At 48.5% G+C, this 21895-nt stretch overlaps 1 protein-coding gene across 2 annotated transcripts in view; it reads left to right on the forward strand.

Moving 5' to 3' along the window:
* LOC146207588 (uncharacterized) overlaps positions 1-21895 on the forward strand; it is a 332089-nt gene that overhangs the window by 114573 nt on the left and 195621 nt on the right. For both annotated transcript variants that reach the window (XM_084588865.1, XM_084588859.1), the window contains one exon: positions 12454-12533. In XM_084588865.1, the coding sequence (XP_084444991.1) occupies positions 12472-12533 (62 nt within the window). In that variant the 5' untranslated portion in view covers positions 12454-12471. The remainder of the gene's footprint in view (positions 1-12453; positions 12534-21895) is intronic.

Below are 21895 nucleotides of genomic sequence, written 5' to 3' on the forward strand. Positions count from 1 at the left end.
AATGCTATAGCAAAGCCAAGTACGATGTTCGCATTATTAGGCATTCCCTCGACATATATGAAATTGTATGTATGTGTGTGTGTGTGTGTGGGGGGGGGGGGGGGGTATTACCTCAAAGTTCAAAGCTGCATGTATATGTTATAAGATGCGGCGTATAGAGAAAGGATCTTATCTTCTTGGAGTTCTTTAATATGCATTGACATTGCACAAGAAATGCACAGGAAATGTTCCTTTGCATGTCGCCTATCAAAATGGCGGCGGCTGTCGCAGTCGGCATTCAATCTTGCCGCATCACAAGCAAAACGCCTCAGCATGTGCCACCACGGCAGGTAATCCCAAAGTGAATGAAACTCATTTCCAGGACCTGGCACGAGCAATGCTGTCCCCCTAGCCCCCTCCTGTTTTTTTTTCTTTTTATTTAAAAAATAATAATATTTAAAAAAAAGTGCCTAGTTCTTCATCTTATTGCGTCGTTTGTTCGTTTCTGAACATATCTGGGAGCAACCATAGACTAAAAGTAAGCCTATTCCCCGGCACAAAGGATTCATTTATGTTCAGAGACGCACTCCCTGCAATAAGCATCTGTGGGTTCCGTTATTTATGAGCTATGCGGCGTACGAATGCGGGCCTATAGGAGAGTGACTACGATGCGCAAACAAGAGCTCGCATACCCAAGAGCGTCATTACAGCTTTGAGCTCCCCACAAAGCTGCCGGTGTGACTGAGAAAGGAAAAACTTCCTAAACTCTAAACCGATCCTCATTCGTGGGAAGCTTCTTTTTGTCCGGAGATGACAACGGAAAGAGATGCGAGACTACGAAATCGCCCGATGACGTGCCTTATCGTTTCTCCGTTCGCTGTCCATAACGCGTCTGTAGCCGTCCGTGGATTCATGACTGCATGACTAAACATGGCCGCCATGCATGCCGGCCAGGTTTAGCCAAGCGCTAGTGTCTATTTCAGGCGCCAACGTGAACAGCATTTGCGGCTCGCTAGTTCCGTACAGTACAGCGTTGATGCAATTGAGTACACAAGTCTTTGTCCGTTCTGTCCGCGACAGAAGACAGTCCCATGTCCATGCGCACAGCCGGTCTAGCGAACCTCCTCATTATGCCTGCGTGTTGTCTTCCAGACGTGGGAAATTCTGGCGTTGTCCAACCGAAAACCTCCTTAGAGGAGTGGCATGGTTTCTAAGAAAAGCCAGGTGTGGCTTGGGCGGAGTTTGGAAGCTTTGTTCAAGAAATATGTTCGCTCTCCTAGTTCGCATATTATCATCGGCCGTCACGGTTGTAGCTGCCACCGTGTTGCACCGAATTGCCCGGACAGAACGGGTGTCCGAAGCTCGTCTCAGCGTCTACCCAAGTCGCACGTCGTCTTGGTTGCTCATCGTCGGAGGGAGGGGGGCGGTTGGAATCTTTGCCCACTTCGACACGCCGTCGTGGTTCGGGTGAGAACTTTCCCGCGGCCTCCGCCGTGGCCCCGCGCAAAAGCCGCGCGCTGAATTGCGCGCGCTTTTCCGTTGGCGCGGGGTCGAAACGACTCTACAGCCAGGGCTCTCCTTTGTCTCTGTTCATTTATGCGTTCTTTTTCCCTTCTTTTTGCATCTGCTTCTTCTTGTCCTTCGTCGGCTTCGTCTTCGCGGCTCTTCTTCTCGAGAACGCGGTGAGAACTTGCCAGACGAGCAGCTCGAAAACAAAGACCGCGAACTGTGAGCCGGCGGCGCCTGATGCGCTGGCGTGTTTTGGTGTGAAGCGAGCTGCGCATGCGTGCTCGTAGGTCTTACTGCGTCCTGCAGAACGTCGGGCGCATCGCGGGGAACAAAGGAGCGAAGTAAGACGCCAGTTCTTTACTTTTCTTTATTTTTCTTCGTGCATTTCCTTTTCTTGTTTAGCCTGTACTTCGCGTTCGTTTCTCTGATTTCCGACCATGCACCTATTTTCTGTTTGCGCGATGAAATACAAAGCTGATCTCGAGTCATATCCAGAACGTGAAATGTTTATTCTATTTTTAGAAAATTCGGCGGGCTTATTACGGTGTTGTTTTTACAACGCAATTCCCGATTTTTTTTTTCGACGAATATTGTCTTCTACGAGTGAATTACATATTTTGTGTGTGTGTGTGTGTGTGTGTGTGTGTGTGTGTGTGTGTGTGTGTGTGTGTGTGTGTGTGTGTGTGTGTGTGTGTGTGTGTGTGTGTGTGTGTGTGTGTGTGTGTGTGTGTGTGTGTGTGTGTGTGTGTGTGTGTGTGTGTGTGTGATGTGATTTATTGCGGTATTCCTGTCTGTTCAAACGGAAGCTATATTTTATCTTCGTCTTTTTCTCAACACGAGTATTCGATTCAGCCCTATTTACTTTGACCTTTGTTTCAAGGTTTCCGTAAGGAGCTATTCACCACTAATGAAAAAGGAAAGAATGCTAAATGATGGAGACTTAGAATAAAATTCTGAGTAGGAGTTGACATCTAAAACCACGTTTGCCATGTTACTGTTTGCTTGATGCCCTGGATTGAGGACCACGTTGTCTGCCTGCGGAATGCATCGACAATGCTTCCGCTGCACAGTTGCGATAGCCACAACACGACACTTTTCTGTGACGCTTGCGCATGATTTCACCCAAGTGTCCGGTTTGCTGTGGAGAAAACTACTTATCCAAGAGTTAGCAGACGGCGAGGACGAAGTAGAGTGCTTCGGCCTTCCAAGACATGTAACGGGTTCGGAGTTGAAAACGCACAATCGGGCTAATTCAGTTGCGCCAGGTGCTCTTCGCGCCCATAGCTTCCGCACTGTGCACGCAGCTGTACAAAAGCCAGCCGATTGTGTCGTGCATGCATATGTCAAAGTATGCTGATTTTTCAGTCTTTTTTTTTTTTTTTTTCGAAAATTGAATTGAGGGCTCTTCATCGTTCGTTTGTCTTTTCTCCGATCTAAACAGGAACGTAAATCCCTTGTCGTTGGTGAGAAGGGAAAGAGCGAGCATACAGAGCAAATTATGCATAATAAAGAAGGCCTCCGAATCACCCGTGATGTGAGATCAGTTCCTCTTCTCTGATAGTATCAGCAGGAAAATTCGCAGGGCATGGACTCGGAAGTTGGATTCCGAAGTGTTGCGTCACCAAGAAAGCAAATACATTAGCCTGTCTCCATATGTGCTCTGCAGAGAGTGTCATTATGCCTGATGGCTGGATAGTCGCAATTCTCACGTGAAAATATCTACGAATGGCTTCTCAATTTGAATGAATGAATGAATGAATGAATGAATGAATGAATGAATGAATGAATGAATGAATATTTATTCCGCTTTTGTCGTACAAAAAGCGTGGGTGACGAAAAAAAAGCAGTTCGCAATGACCGCTTGATGGGCTCCTGATTTTGTTTCTCATTTACCTTGTTTGTCGTTGTCTAGAGGCTACAAATGTTTTTTCGACTTAATCGTGGGCTGCACATGGTGCCATTGTTCTTTGCCCTGTATGTCTTAGCTTTGGTCCATTTTTTACAGTGCTTCGGCTGCAGCAGCTTATTCCGTAAAATCTTGTCATCCGCGTGTTTATGCTGCATGTGCTTATTACTAGTTATAAACTTAATTAACTTCATTAATATAATCATTATAAATATATTCATTATAAATTTCATTAAGTTCAGAGCCCGCCTTTTCGGCCTGTGCACTGCTGTGCAACATGCGTAACAGCGTGTAATAAAGCTACGCTGATAGCATAGGTGGCGCCGAGAACATAACGCGAAGCTGTCCACCGTCAGCTCACAGTCGCCGCCAGCCACGTTGCCCTACTTGCCGTCGCTGCATCGGGCGCTCGGGAAGTCACGTGGGCCGTGGGGACGGTGTTCGTCAACGACCCCGGCGTTCCCAGAACGACACTGCGTCCTAAATTGGCCAGGTCGTCCGGGATCAGCGCGAGGTCGTTCGCGCCCGTCGCTGCATGCCGACAGCTTTCGTGCCGCTGTAGTATGGGATGATGCCCACTCGCCGCTGAGCGCTCGTTCTGAGCATCCTGCCTATGAGCACTGCCGGTTGCCCGTCTCCTCCTCTCGTATTCGTCAACTTGGGATGTAATCAGGGGTGTATTCCTTCTCGTCTCTGCCCCCCCCCCCTCCCCTTTCTTTGTCTTTGTTTCTTGATGATCGTAGTCATTAATAGCTAACAGAGCATACAGTTAACGAACTTCAGAAATGTTCGTCTCGAACTCCTACTTTTTCCATTGCACGAAGCACGGGTGTAAATTTTCAGCACGGCCGGTTGCAGTGGTTAGATCGCTCGACTGCTGTTCCCAATGACGTAGGATCGGATCACGTAGGGCTGCCACATTTAGATAGAGGCGAAAAGCAAGGCGCCCGTGTGCTGTGCGATGTCAGCGCACGTTAAAGAACCCCAGGTGGTCGAAATTTTCAGAGCCCTCCACTACGGCGCCTCTCATAGCCTTATTCACTCTGGGACGCTCCCATAGACAAGACTAAACCGAACTAAAATATCAGCACGAACAGGAGGCGAAGAACGTACAACTTAAAATTTCAGTGCCAAACACAGATGCTTTGACATTTTTTTGCAGTCGCTGCAACACAGGTATACGTGACAGGGTCAAATCGGTGTATCGTAAATTATTGCTGCTTCACTTGTTTAACGTTTCTTGTCCGCAAGCAGCAGAATCGCTTCCTAAAATGTAAACGCGCAATATGTGCTTAGAATCAGATGGGATTAAACGAGAATAATGGCTCAAAAATGCAAAAAAAAAAAAAAGGGACGCCACTACTCGATAAAGAACAATAGACACGGTATTCAAAATTTATTGTTTAGTACCTATACAAAGCGTTTAGTTAAACCCTTCACAAACCTTAAAAGTATAGCATACCTTCACGCATGTCACATAACTGCTCCTCAGCAGTACTGAGTGCTACAGAGAGAACAAGACGGAAATGAAAGTGGCGCATTTCTCATAGGTGTCTCGATCTAGTCTTAGCCGGCGTGTCTATTGTCGGGCAATGTCAACACAGCTCGCTCTGTCGGCTGTCTGACTCCGGGACTGTGGCCGCCGCCGGCGCAGTGCAGCCTTCGTCATCCGCCGCGAAGAGCCGAAAACGCAGAGAGCTTTTGTAAGTCCTTTCGCACACGGCTGTCCGAGTCGCAGTCTCCAGATGCCGGCGCAGCAGTGCCGGAATCTTGCCGATGTTGCTGCAGCGCACTCTCGCGTTCGTGCAAGAAGAAACAGGAGCCGCGTAGCTGGCTCTATAGCCCCCGTAGTCTGGCCGGAGGCTTTTCCCCATACTATACGGCTGGGTGCCGTGCGGGGAAGCGGACCGCTTACGCCGGCTCCGAATGTTTGCCGTGTAAACACGATTTCTGTCGGCACTTTCGTTCGCCGGACTTCTGGCTGCGCGCGGCTCACATTCCTGCTCCCATCTGTACTTTTCCTTCTATTTGTATCTTAGGCTTCTGCCTAAGCGCTGTTTCTGTGAACGTCTATATCTGCTATACATTTGCCTCATCTTCTTTCCATTCTCTTTTCTTTCTTTTTACCATGTGTGTGCGCATATAGCAGTGGGAATAGTGCAGGCCACAGGAGGCGAGCTGTATGAACGTGAGACGTGACTGGAAAGAGCCAGGATGTCACGCACACACGCACGCACATACAAGACTGGAAGTTTCCGATCAGTGTTTGCTCCCCGTTGAGCGTGGGCAGAGCGCCGCCACGTCTGGCAATCGCTCCAGCCCACGGTCCCTGTGTTAGGCCCAGAGCTCGACGAGGTTATAGAATCAGAGGCCGACACACGTACGTTCGTACGGTGCACACGTCGTCTTCTTTCCTGTTGGTGTTATGTACTTCTTCCCCTTATTTCTTGCAGCGCCCAATGAACGGACGCGTTCGGACGTCCTTTCCCCTTCGGGGCTCTATAGGAAAGACGTTAGCCTGAAGCGCCGGGGCTGCCAGAAGGGAAGCAAGATGTATGGCGAAATGAAAGGACGACTGTAAGCGGGTGGTGGAAGGGTGGCGCGGAGGCTTTGGCGAAAAAAAAACATAAAAAAAGAAAAGGAGCGGGCTGCTGATACACGAATCGCAATCACGGCACGATTATTGTCCACGCGTCGCGGTTCCTCCTCCCACTCTTCTTCCTCTCGGGCTGAGCAAACGCCGCCCTTTGGCTGGACAAGATTACGTGTTCGTCTCTACCCCTCTTTTCTTTCTTTCTTTCTTTGATTTGACGACCCCCTCTCCTGTTCTTGTTCAGAAAGATTCGTTCCTTCAGGGTACGTCGTTGGCCACACTGACGCTTCGAAGACAGGCTAAATGACATTGATTCTGTTTTGTTGTTTAGGAGCCTTCTTTGTGAACGTTTGCCGCTTCCTTATCCGTTACTGTTTTCCTACTTTTCGATGCTTTCGTGCGGTCTTCATTGGAGGGCCTAGGAAAGGCGATTGAAGCCTTCCTGCGCGGAAAGTGAAAAAGATGAGAAAATTGATCTTCTGTTCTCATCGTCTCAGCCCCGATTTATGGGGCCGTTTTCGGCCGTGCGGTGGCCCAATAGCCTCGTTGTGTCTCGAGTGTAACGCAATGAGTGTGCAAGGCTTGGTCGTTTCTCGAACCAAGCGGCGAGAGTGAAGACGATCTAATGAAAAGTGGCGCTGACGCGCGTCTCCGCTCCTCTTGAGCAATACCTATATATACACTATAGGGGCCGTTTCGGCGAAAACGTTTCTGGCCTTTTATCCGCTTCTGATTGCAACTGTGGACGTTGAAGTCGGCGACGCGGAATCCCTCTCCGCCACGGGAGCCGAGGCAATTTTAAGGGCTACATTATTACTTCAGTACTTGCTGTTGGAGATGTAACGAAACAAAATGACATTTTTGTTTTGAGAAAAAAGATAGGTCGGACGCTAAATTCAGTTCTCAAGTAATTTGACACATATCCACTGAGGCAATTAAGGATAAATGCTCTGCGGATGCAATAACTTCGTACTGACATGCATGTCTTGTCTGTTCGATTTTCTTATGAATATTTATCTTGTGTTAGCAGGATTTGTGTGACGTAGTTCTTCCCATTGTTACGTTTCTCCACCGAGAAGTGGGACAGCTGACGCGGCCACCGCATAGCAACAGGCAGAACCGCGAGCGGATCGGCCATTTCGACGCCGTTCATCGGCCGCGCAACGATTCCTCCCGCCGACAAGTCTCAGCGTGTTCCTGTGCGTGCGTGTGTGTGCAAAAGGTGGCCAAGCCTGGAGATCGAGGGAAAGTGCGTCGCCCTCTCCTGTCTGCAGGAGGTGGAGGAGATGAGGTCGGAACACCTGCGATTGAGTCATTCGTCGCGAACCAACATGTTTGGCTCTCCCTTTCCTGTGAGGGTTTACCCTTTCCCTGTGAACTGGAAAAACTATAAAAAGCAGCGGCCGACTCCGCTGAGAGAGAGACTACTTTGACGCGCCGTTGGCACGACGCTAGACACCAGCTGTGTGAGAGTGTCTGTAATCTCTCCGGGTCAGCTTCACTGCCCGTTTCTTCCTGATGTTGCAGTAAAGGTTGTTTCGTTAAAAGACGCCTCGTCTTTGCTGGCACCTTTGATGCCGTCCGCCGTCCACGGAGCCGCCAGGCCAACGCTACCGAGGGGCCGCGCGCCGCAGCGGTACGCAACCCCGGCACACGCGACCTCAAACGTAACAACTGGCGTCAGCGGTGGGCTGAGCACGCGACACCAAACGTAACAATTGGTAGGCATCGGTGGGACGACCAAGCCGTAACCGTGGTTGGAGGGACGAGCCAGGCGATACCGTCGTCCAACAACTGGTGAACAGCGGAGAGACGAGGACGACCAAGCAGTGACCGTGGTCGGTGAAACGAGCCAGGCCTGACCGATGTGCAACATCTGGTGGGAAGAGCGGAGATGTCCGAGGCGTGACTCGTGAATCAAAGCAGCTCAGCGAAAAGGCGGGAGCAGTGCAACGAGCCCTGTGTGATGACTGGTTGCCTGCAGCGGAACGACTGCGTTGGATTCTTGGCTGCGAGGTTTGGTGAGTGCGGGACTTTCTTCTACTGAGTTTTGCCAGGCTTTTGTTAAGTAGAGAACAGAGCTGGTAATTGTGTTGTCGTTGTTGCTGGGTTAATTGCAGCAAGGCAATAGTGGGCAGTAGAGAAGGCAGCACTCGGAACAGCCATGGGTTTGGATCTGAAGTCGTTGCGCAAACCGAAATTGCTGGAGCTTGCGGAGGAGTTGGGTCTGAATTTGTCAGGCAAACTCAAAAAACCAGAAGTGTTAAAGGCTATTCTTGCGTTGGAAGCTGAAGATGACGAGCTTTTGGAATGCCTTGAGATCATTGACGAACGTCACGAGGAAGAGGAACGTGAACGTAGGGAACGTCGCGAGGAGAGAGAAAAGCAGTCTGCCCGCGTAATGAAACTGATACAGCTGGAGGCGTCAGCACATGGAATGAGCGCGGAAAAGCTTTTCAATGCCATTAACAATGCCATGCGGTGTAACGGTTCAATACCGCAAGATGGTCTACCACCGTTCCTCATCGCCGAGGATATGGCAGATTATTTGGCAGACTTTGAGAATGTCTGCAGAAGTAAACGCTTCGAGCGAGATAGTTGGGCGCAGAAGTTGGTAGCTCTTCTTTCCGCTGAAGCGTCGGAAGAAATCAAGCGATTGGTTGGCGACCGCTTGAAAAATTACGATGAACTAAAAGAGTCATTGCTGATACGATATCAGATAACGCCTCAGGATCTTCGGAAGAGATATGAGAGCGAGAAACATTGTAACGAGGCATACTTTGATTTGGCCTATCAGTTGAAAGCTGCTGTAAGCGAATGGCTAGACAATGAGGAAGTTCCGGAGCAAATCGAGCTTGCACCGGAGTGTGAGGAACAGCTTGGGGAAGCGGCCGAGCAATGTGACCGCAGTAGCGAGCCGACCGAGCCTGGAACAGAAGAGTATCCTGTTACCTTGGTCGAGCCACTAGCTGAGACGGTTAGCATAGGCTTAATCGGCGAGAAGTCCGAAGTGACGCCGTTAAGCGAGGTGAACTGCATGCCGACCCAAGTAGCTGTAGGAGATACAGTTCCATCACATGAGAGTGGGGAACTGGTAATAACTGAACCGCCTCTCAATGCAGAAGCTTGTGTAGAGCGTGGCGGAGAAGGAAACCAGCTAGGAAATGACAGAATTTCGGTTTCCGAAATCAGCTTCGTCGTAGAGCAGGGCACGCAGAAAAACGAAGTGCCGATCAGCGAAACTGCGCAGCCCGCGAGTTGTGATCAGCCAGGGCAGACCGACGAGGAGTGCGCGTCCGCTGTAGAGAGCGAGACTTGCGAAGGCGACAGCGAACGACCAGAGCAGAGTCAAAATAGTTCGTGCTCCGAAACCACGCTAGGTTGTATTCGCGAAAGCAACCCCAGTGCGAACGCGGACGTGGCATACATGACCCTCACGCAATCCGAGGCGCCCCAGCTGTCGAAGGAGCTTGATCGTGCGCCGGTTAACGCTGAGCGATGCGGCTCATCGGAGGACCCGTGTAACGTGAGTGGCGAGCCAGAGGAAATGCCTAGCTTGAGGGCTGGCGTAAGCGGTTGTTCGGATTTGACTGAAAGTGAGTCATGCGATGCAGCCGCGACGCCGCCAGAGGAAATGCCTAGCTTGAGGGCTGGCGTGAGCAGTTGTTGTTCGGACTTGACTGAAAGTGAGTCCTGCGCTGCTGGCCGCGATGTAGACGCGGCGCCGCACTTTGACCAATTTGACGACACCGGTGTCCTACTAGCTCCGGTTACCGCTAGCTTACCAGAGCTCGCGCCGAAAGAAAGTGGGACTAGAGTGTTCAAGTGCTGCCACCGACAAACGCGGAAAGGCAGATGCGAGAAAGAATGCTGCCATCGTAAGGAGAGCAAACGCAAACGATTGCAGAAAGGAAGCAGAAGGCTAGTATTCCAGCGCTGCCGACGAAAAGCGCGAAAGGGCAGGCGCGAGAAAGAATGCTGCCATCGTAAGGAGAGCAAACTCCAAAGATTGCGAAAAGAAAGCAGAAAGCATGTGTTCCAGTACTGCCGCAGAAAAAAGCGGAAAGGCAGGCGCGAGAAAGAATGGAACAAGTTGAAGCTATCGCGAAAGAGAAAGCGACTATCCCAGCGGCACAAATGCGCCCGTGAAAAGAAAACGCATGACTGGTGCGCAACCCGTAAGGAGAGGGATAGGTTATTTAGAAAAGCGAGTGACTCGTGCTCGTCTGTTTCTTGGTATAGAAACAGGAAGGTACGGTTGTTCCGTGAAACGGACAGCCGAAGCTTTAGTGAAAAAGGTGATCTCAACGGTAACGCCGATGGCTTAAGTCGAAGCCCATAACTTGAGAAGAAGCCTTTATTCACTAGTTGGTGTTTTTCTTCCTGACATAGGATTTTGAAAATTTGTATTGTATTATCTTTGTTTGAAATGCTGTTTTGAAAATGCGATTTTCAAATTTGTGGACGCGTTCCAAGTGCTGCTAAGCTGCCCTTTAGTATAGATGGGGGCATAAGAGGGAAATAGTCTGGCAGAACTTAGTGAAGTTTGTGCCGTGCTTGCTGGCTGACCGGTTGAGTCTTTAGCGTGGTTGTGACGTTGTGGGTTGTCAGAAATCTCTCCTGAAGACAAGTTGCAGAGTGCCTTGGAAACCCGGACTTGCCAAGGACTTCTTCAGGCTGTTTGAGCTCAAGAGAAGCTGAGTTGGACAACCCCGGCTAGCAGCAACATCCCGATCCCTCCGGACAGCGGATGCAGTCCCCTGCCCTTCGGGATCTCCCTTCCCCGGCGGGGCAGTCTGTTACGTTTCTCCACCGAGAAGTGGGACAGCTGACGCGGCCACCGCATAGCAACAGGCAGAACCGCGAGCGGATCGGCCATTTCGACGCCGTTCATCGGCCGCGCAACGATTCCTCCCGCCGACAAGTCTCAGCGTGTTCCTGTGCGTGCGTGTGTGTGCAAAAGGTGGCCAAGCCTGGAGCTCGAGGGAAAGTGCGTCGCCCTCTCCTGTCTGCAGGAGGTGGAGGAGATGAGGTCGGAACACCTGCGATTGAGTCATTCGTCGCGAACCAACATGTTTGGCTCTCCCTTTCCTGTGAGGGTTTACCCTTTCCCTGTGAACTGGAAAAACTATAAAAAGCAGCGGCCGACTCCGCTGAGAGAGAGACTACTTTGACGCGCCGTTGGCACGACGCTAGACACCAGCTGTGTGAGAGTGTCTGTAATCTCTCCGGGTCAGCTTCACTGCCCGTTTCTTCCTGATGTTGCAGTAAAGGTTGTTTCGTTAAAAGACGCCTCGTCTTTGCTGGCACCTTTGATGCCGTCCGCCGTCCACGGAGCCGCCAGGCCAACGCTACCGAGGGGCCGCGCGCCGCAGCGGTACGCAACCCCGGCACACGCGACCTCAAACGTAACAACTGGCGTCAGCGGTGGGCTGAGCACGCGACACCAAATGTAACACCATACCAATGTACAGGGCCTTATACAGTGGAGGACCAGGACGCGATGTACTTAAGCGGGTGAAGGCGATGCAGGTGCCGTCAAATGCAAAAACTTTTTTCTTTAAGTTATACACGGAAACACTGCCAGTAAAGAAGTTCTTGGAAGGGAAGAATTTAGTTTTACCTTGAGGTTCGCATTGCTTAATTTGTAAACAGCCAGAAACTATTGACCACGTTTTCCTACATTGTTGGGAAGGGGTATACTTTTGGGATATTTTACAAAAGACTTTAAAAAAGGAATTTCCATTAGACTTGCATGGTATTAGGTACTTGCCAGTAGAGAATGAGGATGGGGTGCCATTTGACCTTATTATGCTAATGGCCCTCCACTGTATTTGGCGCTCGAGAATGGCAGGATACCATTGCGATCCTGACGCACGGCCAGCACGGATCTATTTTCGGGAAGGCATGAATAGATATATTGAAATTCAGAAACTTGCTCCTGAAGCTCCCGAGTGGCTCGGAAGATTGGAGCCATTAGTGACACTAAGAGAATTTTAGCATGACGACGCCACAACCCACCTAGCTGATTGTTGTATTAATGAATGCTCATTGTGCCCTGTAAGTGGTTTTGTGTATTGTGCCGAAGTCAGGCAATAAAGAAAAAAAAAGCATGCATGTCTTGTCGAGCACACGCTTGTCACCTTTTACACGTCTTAGAGGTGCTTGCCATTTTGGCCTTATGCTCGTGTTTTGCTTTTTTTTTTCGTTCTCTAGCCAATTGTGCGATGCATGTCGCGAATGTGTCTTAATAATATCCGCTTCATGTTTGCTTTCTGCACATTAACGCCGCTTACACAGATAAAACAGCGACTGTCGTGTGGTATATATGATCCCTTTCGATCTTTTGCGCGCTTAAACTTTCGTAAATTAACCAATGCTCGCGTTTACACTTTGTTTCATGATTGCGCTTGTGATGTGTAAGAGTTCGTCAGTGAGTTACAATGCCTTTACGATTCCCTTGCAGGCTGACCGCCGGACTACCATGGACGGACCTTGCCAGAAGTGCGTGGGACAGTGTAACGGATATACACCGCATTTCTGGAGGTGAGCGCATCGGCCTTTTTCTTTTTCTTTTCGGAATCGTCGGAATCGCACCGCAGCCGACACGAGGGCGAAGAAAAAGGAATTTGCGTTCCGAAGTGATAACCTAAAATAATTCAGAGTGCTATCGCCGGAGCTAATGAAGAAAAAAAGAAAAGACGATTGCAGATTGTGAGAACCATGCATGCCGAGGCTCTCAACATCCAAAATTCTTTACAGAGATGCTTAAATGTGCTGGGGCTAGCTATAGGCCCATTTCGCGATCTTCAAACCTTTTGATCTCACTTGAATACCTAGAGATACCATGGTAGAGTTACCTAAGTATTCTCTAGGATACGAAGAGAAGCGTGGGATGCGTTGCTTGGCATGGCGCGACCTCGACGCGACGCCGATTTTCGGGATTTTCGCGTTCCGCAGGCGACCCTCCGGTACTCTGCCTGTGGCGTTTATGTCTTCATTTCTGTTGTAGCAGTTTCGAATACTTGTACGGTGCACGCTTTCGATGAGCGACGGAATGTTTTGTTTCCAATCCGTCCCAAGCGAGAATAAGCTTCATTTGCTACTTGTACATGTTCTTACATGCATGATGCACATTACATTGCCGCCAATGTCTGGACTCTGCAGTACAGAAACGAGAGCTTGTTATTATTATAGGTTTTCAATCTGGCGGATACACGCTGGCAGTGTGTAGAGGTGCAATTTAAGGTAGCTTAACTTTGTGTCCGCGAGTCCTCCTTTCCATTTTGCTCATACGTGATGGTTTCACTGCGGCAGCTTCTTCTGTCGAACTTTGTCTATTTTCTTTCAAATAGTGAATATTTAGAAACCATTCGCTTTGCACCTTCCAACATCATCTGGTCTCGTCTTCATGCAATCGTTAGCTTATACAGAAGCACCGAGGGAAAAACTAAACACAAATGTGCCCCTTGGGCAGCGCTCAGACTTCCAGGGCCTTAAGATGACTTTCGCCAGCCGTCCAGCTTCAGAATTAAGAAACTATTTCTCATCAAAGAAAAGACGCTTGCGGACGATCTGTTTAGGCGAGAGACAGTAAAGAGAAAGGGAAAGGGGACGTGGTGGGGGCTGCGAAGAAGAAATGACGTCCCGCGTTCCTGCGCAGTCTCGAGGTCGTCTTGTAATTTAGCTAATATACTAGCCAGCGCCGCCGCCTGCAGCCGTGCGGTGGGCCGTGAACTTCCGAAAGCGCCCAGCGCGCACGCACTTCGCCGCGCTTCGCTACATAGTTGGGTGCAACGCCGCAGGAAGCTGAGCGAGCTCTGCATGGCGCGTTACGCAAGTACCGCGCACTTCATCGTTGGAACAATTTTGTCTTCTCTGAGCGGTGATTGTGTTTAATTTCATCAGCACAAGGTATACCTTCTTCTGTGCATATGCTAGTATAATTGATCCTCCTGCAGTCATATTTGCATGTTGTTGGCGAGGGAACGTGTCGCTGTTAGTTTAGAGCTAGCAGTTAGAGTCCCGCCGCGGTGGTGCAGTGTTTAGGGCGCTCAATTGCTGCGCCCAAGGATGCGGGATCGAATCCCGACTGCGGCGGCCGCTTTTCGATTGGGGCGAAAAGAAAGGCGCCCGTGTGATGTGCGATGTCAGTGCACGTTAAAGATCCCCGGGCTGTCCAAGTTTCCGGAGCCCTCCACTATATGGCGTGTCTCATAGCCTGAGTCGCTTTGGGAGGTTGAAACACCATGAACAAAACCAAACCAGCTAGCAGTTAGAAGGACCAGGTTTTTTTTCTTCGTGCCGTACCGTTTGAAATCTTAACGCTAAGTATAGCTGATGGCGATTTCGAACCATAAATAGTAGCCTGTAGTTCACTTCGTAGTCTGTAGTTCACTTCAGTATGTCGGCACAATGTAATCGGGTTCTTTCTACAGGTAAAGCTATGCCGGCCCTCGTCATGCGGATTCTCGCTTAAGTGCTCTATATAATGAATCTGATGACATCGTTTTGACTTTTTTTCTTTCTTTCTTCGGGCCTGGCTTGTCCTTGTCGGTGTTGTATTTGCAGAGAACCTGGGCTGCACATCAATCATGAGGGGGCCTGGTCCCACGAAACACGAGATCCTTTGCTTTTATGAGCTCGTGCTGCTCGCATTCGTCGGCTCTGTCAAAGACGACGAAGTGAAACAAGCGAGTCGCGAAGTGTCGATAAAAGCATCAATCAGGGGATAGCCGATAGTAGCCAGATTGAAGTGTTGCGTCTGTACGAATTCTTCATCAGGCTGCTTTAGATTCTAAAGAATGCTCATAAATCCAGAATGACTTGTTTTCTCCGTGGATTTAGGGAGTCTATTCTACAAAATGCGAATTAAAAAAAAAAAAAGGAAAATGATGTGGTAACGGAAGCGTACTGTCCAACGCTGCTCATTCGCTGAAGTGACTTAGGAAACAAAGATGATCAGATGATCAGTTCAGCCGAGATGGGGTGGACTGCAGCTGGCGCATGCCTAACAGAGTTAATTGAAGACCGAGTAGGAGCAGTCCTAGTTCTGTACAGTAAACGTAGCTGAATTGGCGACTATGATGACTGGCGGTTTTGGAGAAGCTTTGTTGCACCTAGTTATGCAGCATGGACATGTGCAGATTATTGCGAAACGGCTCCAAGTTAGGCCGTATTCAAAAGACAAGGATCCTAAAGATGGGATCACGTAAGGCGTAGCACAGTTTCGGTGTGTACTGTATACGCTTCTAATAAGGGCCACTCTTTGCACACACCTAATGGAACTAGCGAGAATAATCGAGGCGGATGACACTGGCCTCTGAAAAAAGAGGATTGTTTTGCATAGGCCTGCCGTCAGTCATATGTTCAAAATTGGCACATTGAAACATATGGCATACATTAGACCTCAATAGTAGCATCTTAATTTACAGAGCAAAAAAGCCTCCTTGCTGCTCAACCATCTTCGAGCAAGTAGAAATTATCCCTTGTCCTAATTCATGCGTTTGAATTGGTTTGTTTATTTGCATTCGTTTTCCTATAATTGGGAGGAAACAGTGCCGGCAAAGTTTTTCGCGGTGTACGGGAGCGCTGAGTTTCGATCACAGTCGTTATTTCGCCTCGCTTTTCGCGCACTTCAAGCGTGCTGCACCAAAGTGCTGGGTGCGAAGTGCGGCTGCCGCACACCGCAGTTCCACGGCAGAGAGAAAAACCAGAAACGGCGAAGCGAAGAGCCGCTAGCTTCTTGCGAAGAGCTGTCAGACCTGCCTTCGGGCGACCCGCGTATAGAGAGGCAAGGAAGGACGAAAAGGGCAGAAAAAGGGCGATATGGAAGCGGGCCATTACGCGCATCCCTTACAAAAATGGATATTGAATTTCTGTTACCCACGTAATGTGTTTTTGATGAGTCATCAACCACTCAAAGGAGATTCAAGATTAGATGTGTTTTAACATCATATCCGCAGCAGACTTTCCTTTGAGATCACACATGAAGTTTTGTGCTTGGAAAACGCAACAGTATTTTTGGGTAGGATCTAATGTGGAAATACATTGACTTTATCAAATGAGGAAATGTATACATCACTAAGTAAATATATATTATTTCTTTGTTAACTGCACACTTTCAGAGCCCTATGTTTTCATTTCTGATTAGCATATGTAGGATGTTGCCTAAGAAACAATTTTTATGTGTTTTAACATGAGATCCGCAACAGACTTTCATTTGAGATTACGCAAGAAGTTTTGTACTTGGAAAACAAAACAGTATTTTTGTATAGGAGCTAATGTGGAAATACATTGACTTTCTCAAATGAGGGAAATTATACATCACTAAGCAGATGTATATTCTTTACTATGTTTTCATTTCTGTTTAGCATGCACTGTAAAAACAAAAACAACTTTTTGGACATTTGTTTCATTCAAAACACGCTTAAACCCTGCGTCTTGGGTGTTTGTGCCATTCTAAATCACTTCTTGCCAAGCGAATGGGTGCTGTGGTTGGACAATATGCTTGAGGGTGTTACGGGCAAGGATATTGTTGTGTACGCGAACCGACGCACTGCCACACCGCCTCCAAGCAAACGGACGCAAGGCCGCTCCATTTCCAATGCCTCCTTGCACCTGCGAGCAGGCCGTTTCGGAGAGACCAGCAGGGGTACCCCTGCCTGCGCCGACGACGACGCGCGGACGTAACCCGAGCCGTGCGTTGCCTCGGAACTGGACCGTCCTGGGAGCATGTGCGCGACCAGGGCACGAGAAGCAATGCCTTCTTCATAATGCATGATATTTTGCGTGTTTCTTACGCTTTCGAGCTCCTTCTTGCTCTGCGTATAGATTAGCCGAGCCCTGTCATCGCAACGCTTCCCGAAATGTTTAGATACAAATAAGATTTAGTTACCAGTAAAATAGTGTTGGCGCTGCTGCGCTTGCCGGTATTGAAGCTTGCTCGCACTTTTTTTCCTTAAAGGTTCGTGCTACAGCTCCGTGTTCAGCGGAAATTACGCCCAAGGTAGCAACCACCGAAGAGCCAGTGCTGATAAATTTGCCAGCGATGCCAAACTCGACATGTTAAAATGACTGCAGTGGACAAAATAGTGCGCATAGGTATCTAGAACAGTAGATGCAAGTTCTAATGGTCAAGAAGTTGTAATTGTTAGAGCAGCCGCAATGGCCTGTACACTTCGAAACATGCTTCGAAACATTATGTCCCAATCTTATGAATGCAGTCCAGACATAAGAAGCAAATACGTTACCAACATTACCAGTTCCCCGAGTGGCCGAGTGGTTAGCGTAGGAAGCTAGGGAGTAAGAGGTACCGAGTTCGAATCGCGCTAGAGGTGCAGTTTTTTTTTTCGTTTAGTTTTATTTTTTTTTTATTTTTTAGCTTTTTTTAATGTAGTTGAGGTGCTTCGCTACGTTTTAGCTTTTACTTTTTATCCAAAAGTGCTCATTGGTCAACACTCATGAACAACACACAAGAAATGCACACATTAGGTACCAACCAGAAACACGGTGGCCAACTTTCTTGTGAAACTCACCAAAAATGCATCAAGAAAATGTATAGAAATGTTAATGTGCATGATGCGGAATGTAATTACCATTTAATCAGAAACTCATTAAGCTTTTTTGTAAGGGATTACCCTAATGACTCCCAAGTCCTTGCCTCTTCTTTTTCTTTATCGATTTTTTTTTTCTTCTCCGCTCCAGAAACGTATTGAAACTGTTTATATTAAGCTCCTAACTCCCAGCGTGCTTGCGGAATACTCGAGGGAATTTCAAATGTACCTCTTTCATTTTTTTTTTATCTTCCGTAGTTACATTTGTGCTCTCCTGCTTTCGCTTTTGCTCCCATCTGCGTGTGTCTGCTATCGAGTACCAAGACCGGAATGGTAAAATTCACTGCCAGTAAAATGTCCTCATAGCGTCGAACACGCATGAGTCCGATTCGATTACGATAGCGAAGGAACTTAGGTACAGTCGTCTTGAGCATAAAAACACATCTTATTCGTCTGGGCTTAGGTCATTAAAGAGAAAGAGGAATGCCAGGACGGGTTGTGGATGAGGGGGCTGGGAGGGGTTAGATGAAGGATGTACATCGCGACCGCTAATTGTGTTTCGTTTGTCGCGCAAAAAGTCGTTACCGCGCGGCGGCGCATTAGGCGGCTGCGATCGCTCGCGCTGCCGTGGTCTTATTGCTGCCGTTTCGCATTCCTTAATGCCAGTCGTGATCTGCGTGCGATACTTATGGTGATACCGTGGACAAGCGAGCTCCGCAAATTAATCTTTCTTCTTCTTTTCTCTCCTCCGTGTCTTTGTGCTCTCCCTTTCAGCACCGACACAGCAGTGTGTCGGTGCTGAAACGAGTACGACGCACGCGTCCCTGCCTGTCCCGTCGAGTCAAAGCTGGCTTATATGTGGCGCGCACAGAGGCGAAGTGGAGAAAAAAAGACGGACCCGCCACATGGAGTATGTCACGGGCGCAGTTGCATATGTGAACGGTGCGACCAAAAGCATCAGTTAGACCTTAATTCTAACGGGAAGTGGAGGAGTACAGGCTGATCGAAGCCCATCCGGCGTCGAGACGATTCATGAAGTCGTAATTATAAGTACTGAAGCTAATTACGCCCTTTTTTTTGTTTGTTTTGGTGCAGCTCTGTATTAGTTCTTCGCCAGGGAAACGAAGGGATTCGAGTTTTCTTCACGCAACCTACATACTGCTATACATGTGGTTAGTGATGTAGCGTTAGCCACTGCTGCCTTCGTCTGAGCGTTTTCGTCACATTCGTCAGTTTAAAACTATTCTTTATTTGACAAAGGGGATGATACAGCAAGAGCGATATTTGCTCTTTGATGCCATAGCGTTTCTCTTTTGTCCTGTGGGTTTCTTTCTCTCTCTCTCTCTCTCTCTCTCTCTCTCTCTCTCTCTCTCTCTCTCTCTCTCTCTCTCTCTCTTTTTGTTCGAGCGAAGCGTTCCCGATTTTTTTGTCTTGATCCTCGATGATATAGCTTTTTTGATTACTATTTTGGTGATATTTCTGCCCGGGGCGAAGTTGTGCCCTTTTTCGGGTAACTTATCTGACTGTGTAAAGCGCGTTTCTAAAAGGTGATATTTTCTCTTGGCAGAAATAAAGCGCTGCACTCTACCGCTGAGTTAATGTTACAGCATCGACTTGTTATGGGTGATGGCAGGATTGCATGGAAACTCCATTTCCAGTTCTCTTCACCGACGGACGGCTCGAACGAGCTTTCACACGTTGCGTTTATCCTCTTTTGCTCCGCCCACAAGCCGACGACGCTACGCGTGCAGCTCAAATTGAAAAGAAGACGATTAATATGGGAACTCTGATCACTATTTTGCACCAAGATGAAGAACAAAAACTGTGGTTCGTCTTGGACTCGCGTTCAAGAGAGATTGCCCAAAATCGGCAGTACATCATGACATCAACTGTAGGCGATGCAAGAACCGTTTGTTCCGGCGCTGATCACTCGCTCGACACGTGGGCACCACCGTTAATCATTAAAGACACGACCACGTGTTAATTGCCATCGATTCGGTGCAGCTGAAATTCGGAAACTCTCATTATAAAAGGCCCGCCGGCTGTCCTGCTGAAAACCTCCATGCACGACTGGAGCAAGAGCGGAACTTTGAGCGCCATAAGCGTGTGGGTAAAGGAGCGGCGGGAGACTGGGGCCTTGCACCCCCGAATCTCCTTATTGCTGTCACGGGCCTGATTAATGTCGTGCCATCGCAGCATGCCTCCAATAGGCCGCGGTGTTAGCCTCGGCAAACTTCATTCCCCTGCATCTCCTCCGGTTCGCGTATAGTCTTCTTTTGTTCGCGCGGTCCTCTGAGCTCCATTACTCATTCCTACCACGAGCTTGTACACGCAGTTCCGATGTTGACTTTTCGTGCTGGTGCTTTCTGGGACCTCCTTTTTTGACGTTGGTCGCTTCTTTCGGCCCGGGAAAAAAGCTCGCTGGTGGTCCCGCTGAAGGATTCCATCGGTGCTGACCTCTGCCGCCTCACGGTGTCGGCGGTCTACTAAATGATCGCAGTCATCTGACGTGACGCTCGCCATTTGTTTGAGGTACCGTGTGGCGATCGTGCGTTTTAGAGGTGCTGCTGACAGCCTTACGGTGCGTGTGCTGTTGAACTTGGTTGCATTGCGTGACTGACTAAACTACCTGTAAAATAGGGATTTGTGGCACGGGCAGAGGCTCTTTATTTTTCTTTCCTTTTCATGCCTCAACATAATATATGTAAAATAGGGAGACGAGAAGAAACACCACTAGGACTCACAGAGCAGGTTAATTTTACGCGTAGCGAAAACTGTACGCTATCTGTTTTCAAGATAACGGCCCTGGATATAATCCTTGCTCTACAGGAAGCTGTTCTGAATTCGTCGTACCCCTTTCTTGTCAAGTGTGTCTATGAAAGTGAAGTCAACGAAAACTCTGGAGATGCCACACACATTCAAGTTAACAAAACGTACTATAGCAGTTATCTGTGTATACGATCGGTGGTGTTTTGTTAAGGCACTATGCAGCACTTCGACGCACATTTGTGCGTCAGTAAAAATCTCGCTTCTCCGTGCCGTATTTCCAGGAAATCGCGCAAACGGGACGCGTGTGGACTTCGTTATTCGACACACGGTCTGTTCAAGTGCACTTTTCTTTCTGTTGATTTTAGAGGTTTAATATCCACTGCCCCGCCGCGGTGGCGCAGTGATTAAGGCACACAACTGGTGTATTCAAGGATGCGGGATCGAATCCCGGCCGCGGCGACGGCTCTTCATTGGAGGCGAAAAGCAAGGCGTCCATGTGCTGTGCGATGCACGTCGAAGAACCACTACAGCGTCCGTCATTGCCTGAGTCGCTGTGGAACGTGAAACCCCATAAGCCAAACCAAACCTTAATATGCACTGGCGCACAGGAATACATAGTCGAATTAAAGCTTTAGTAAGCACATGCTCATCTTCAACATTGATGAACTTAGGTTTTGATTAACGCTTCATTCATTCATTCATTCATTCATTCATTCATTCATTCATTCATTCATTCATTCATTCATTCATTCATTCATTCATTCATTCATTCATTTATTCATTCTAAAGTTTATCGCTTGTGTTCAAAACTCTTCAGGGATTTTCGCGTAAAAACAAAGGAAGAAAAACGAAGCAAAATTAGAGGAATAAAAACACAGCAACGTGTGGTCATTACATCAACGTAATTCGCTCACTTACGCATTGTGTTCCTGCTGCATACTATACCGTAGCGCTACCCAATGAACTGCGCCAGTGTAATCGTCACCTGCATAAGCCCACTTTACGTCAACTGCGCAACAGAAGTCTTTCCCACTCGATCGAACATATCTCCAGCATGCGCCAGGGCGTCCCCCTCCATTTATTTCCGCAAACTTCTTGATGTCATATCATCCACTCTGATTTTTCGCTGCGCTTGCTTTTCTGATGAAATATGGGTTTTGTTATCCTTTTTTTTTCCTTGCAATTTAGTTCGTCACGAAAATGAGCACTTCTTTAAAAGAAGCAAGTGCACCGCCATGATGTCGAAACTCGCTCTGCACTACCTCGGATCCTGCGGAACATGCGAGAATGTGTAGAGGAGAGGCTCAGATTTCGGTCTTGCACGTGTGTGCGTTCATTTCACGCCTGGTGACAGGTGTGACAGAAGCCGCGGCAGCTTCAGCGTCTCTACTACTCTATATGCAAATTTAGAACGCTGAGATTTTTTTGTATGTGGACGGGCTCTGCCTATAGTTCGGTTTAAAACCGCCTGTCATCACTGTTCGCGATTTTTTCCGCGCCAACAAGGACGCCGGCACGGGAGATTATTAAATATGCAAGGGCTTTCGGTTGGCTTGAAATTTAGTCCATATAGCCTTCGTCTTT

The sequence above is a fragment of the Amblyomma maculatum genome, chromosome 1 (genome assembly GCF_055883805.1).
Source record: "Amblyomma maculatum isolate TAMU_Amacu chromosome 1, ASM5588380v1, whole genome shotgun sequence".
NCBI lineage: Eukaryota > Metazoa > Arthropoda > Arachnida > Ixodida > Ixodidae > Amblyomma > Amblyomma maculatum.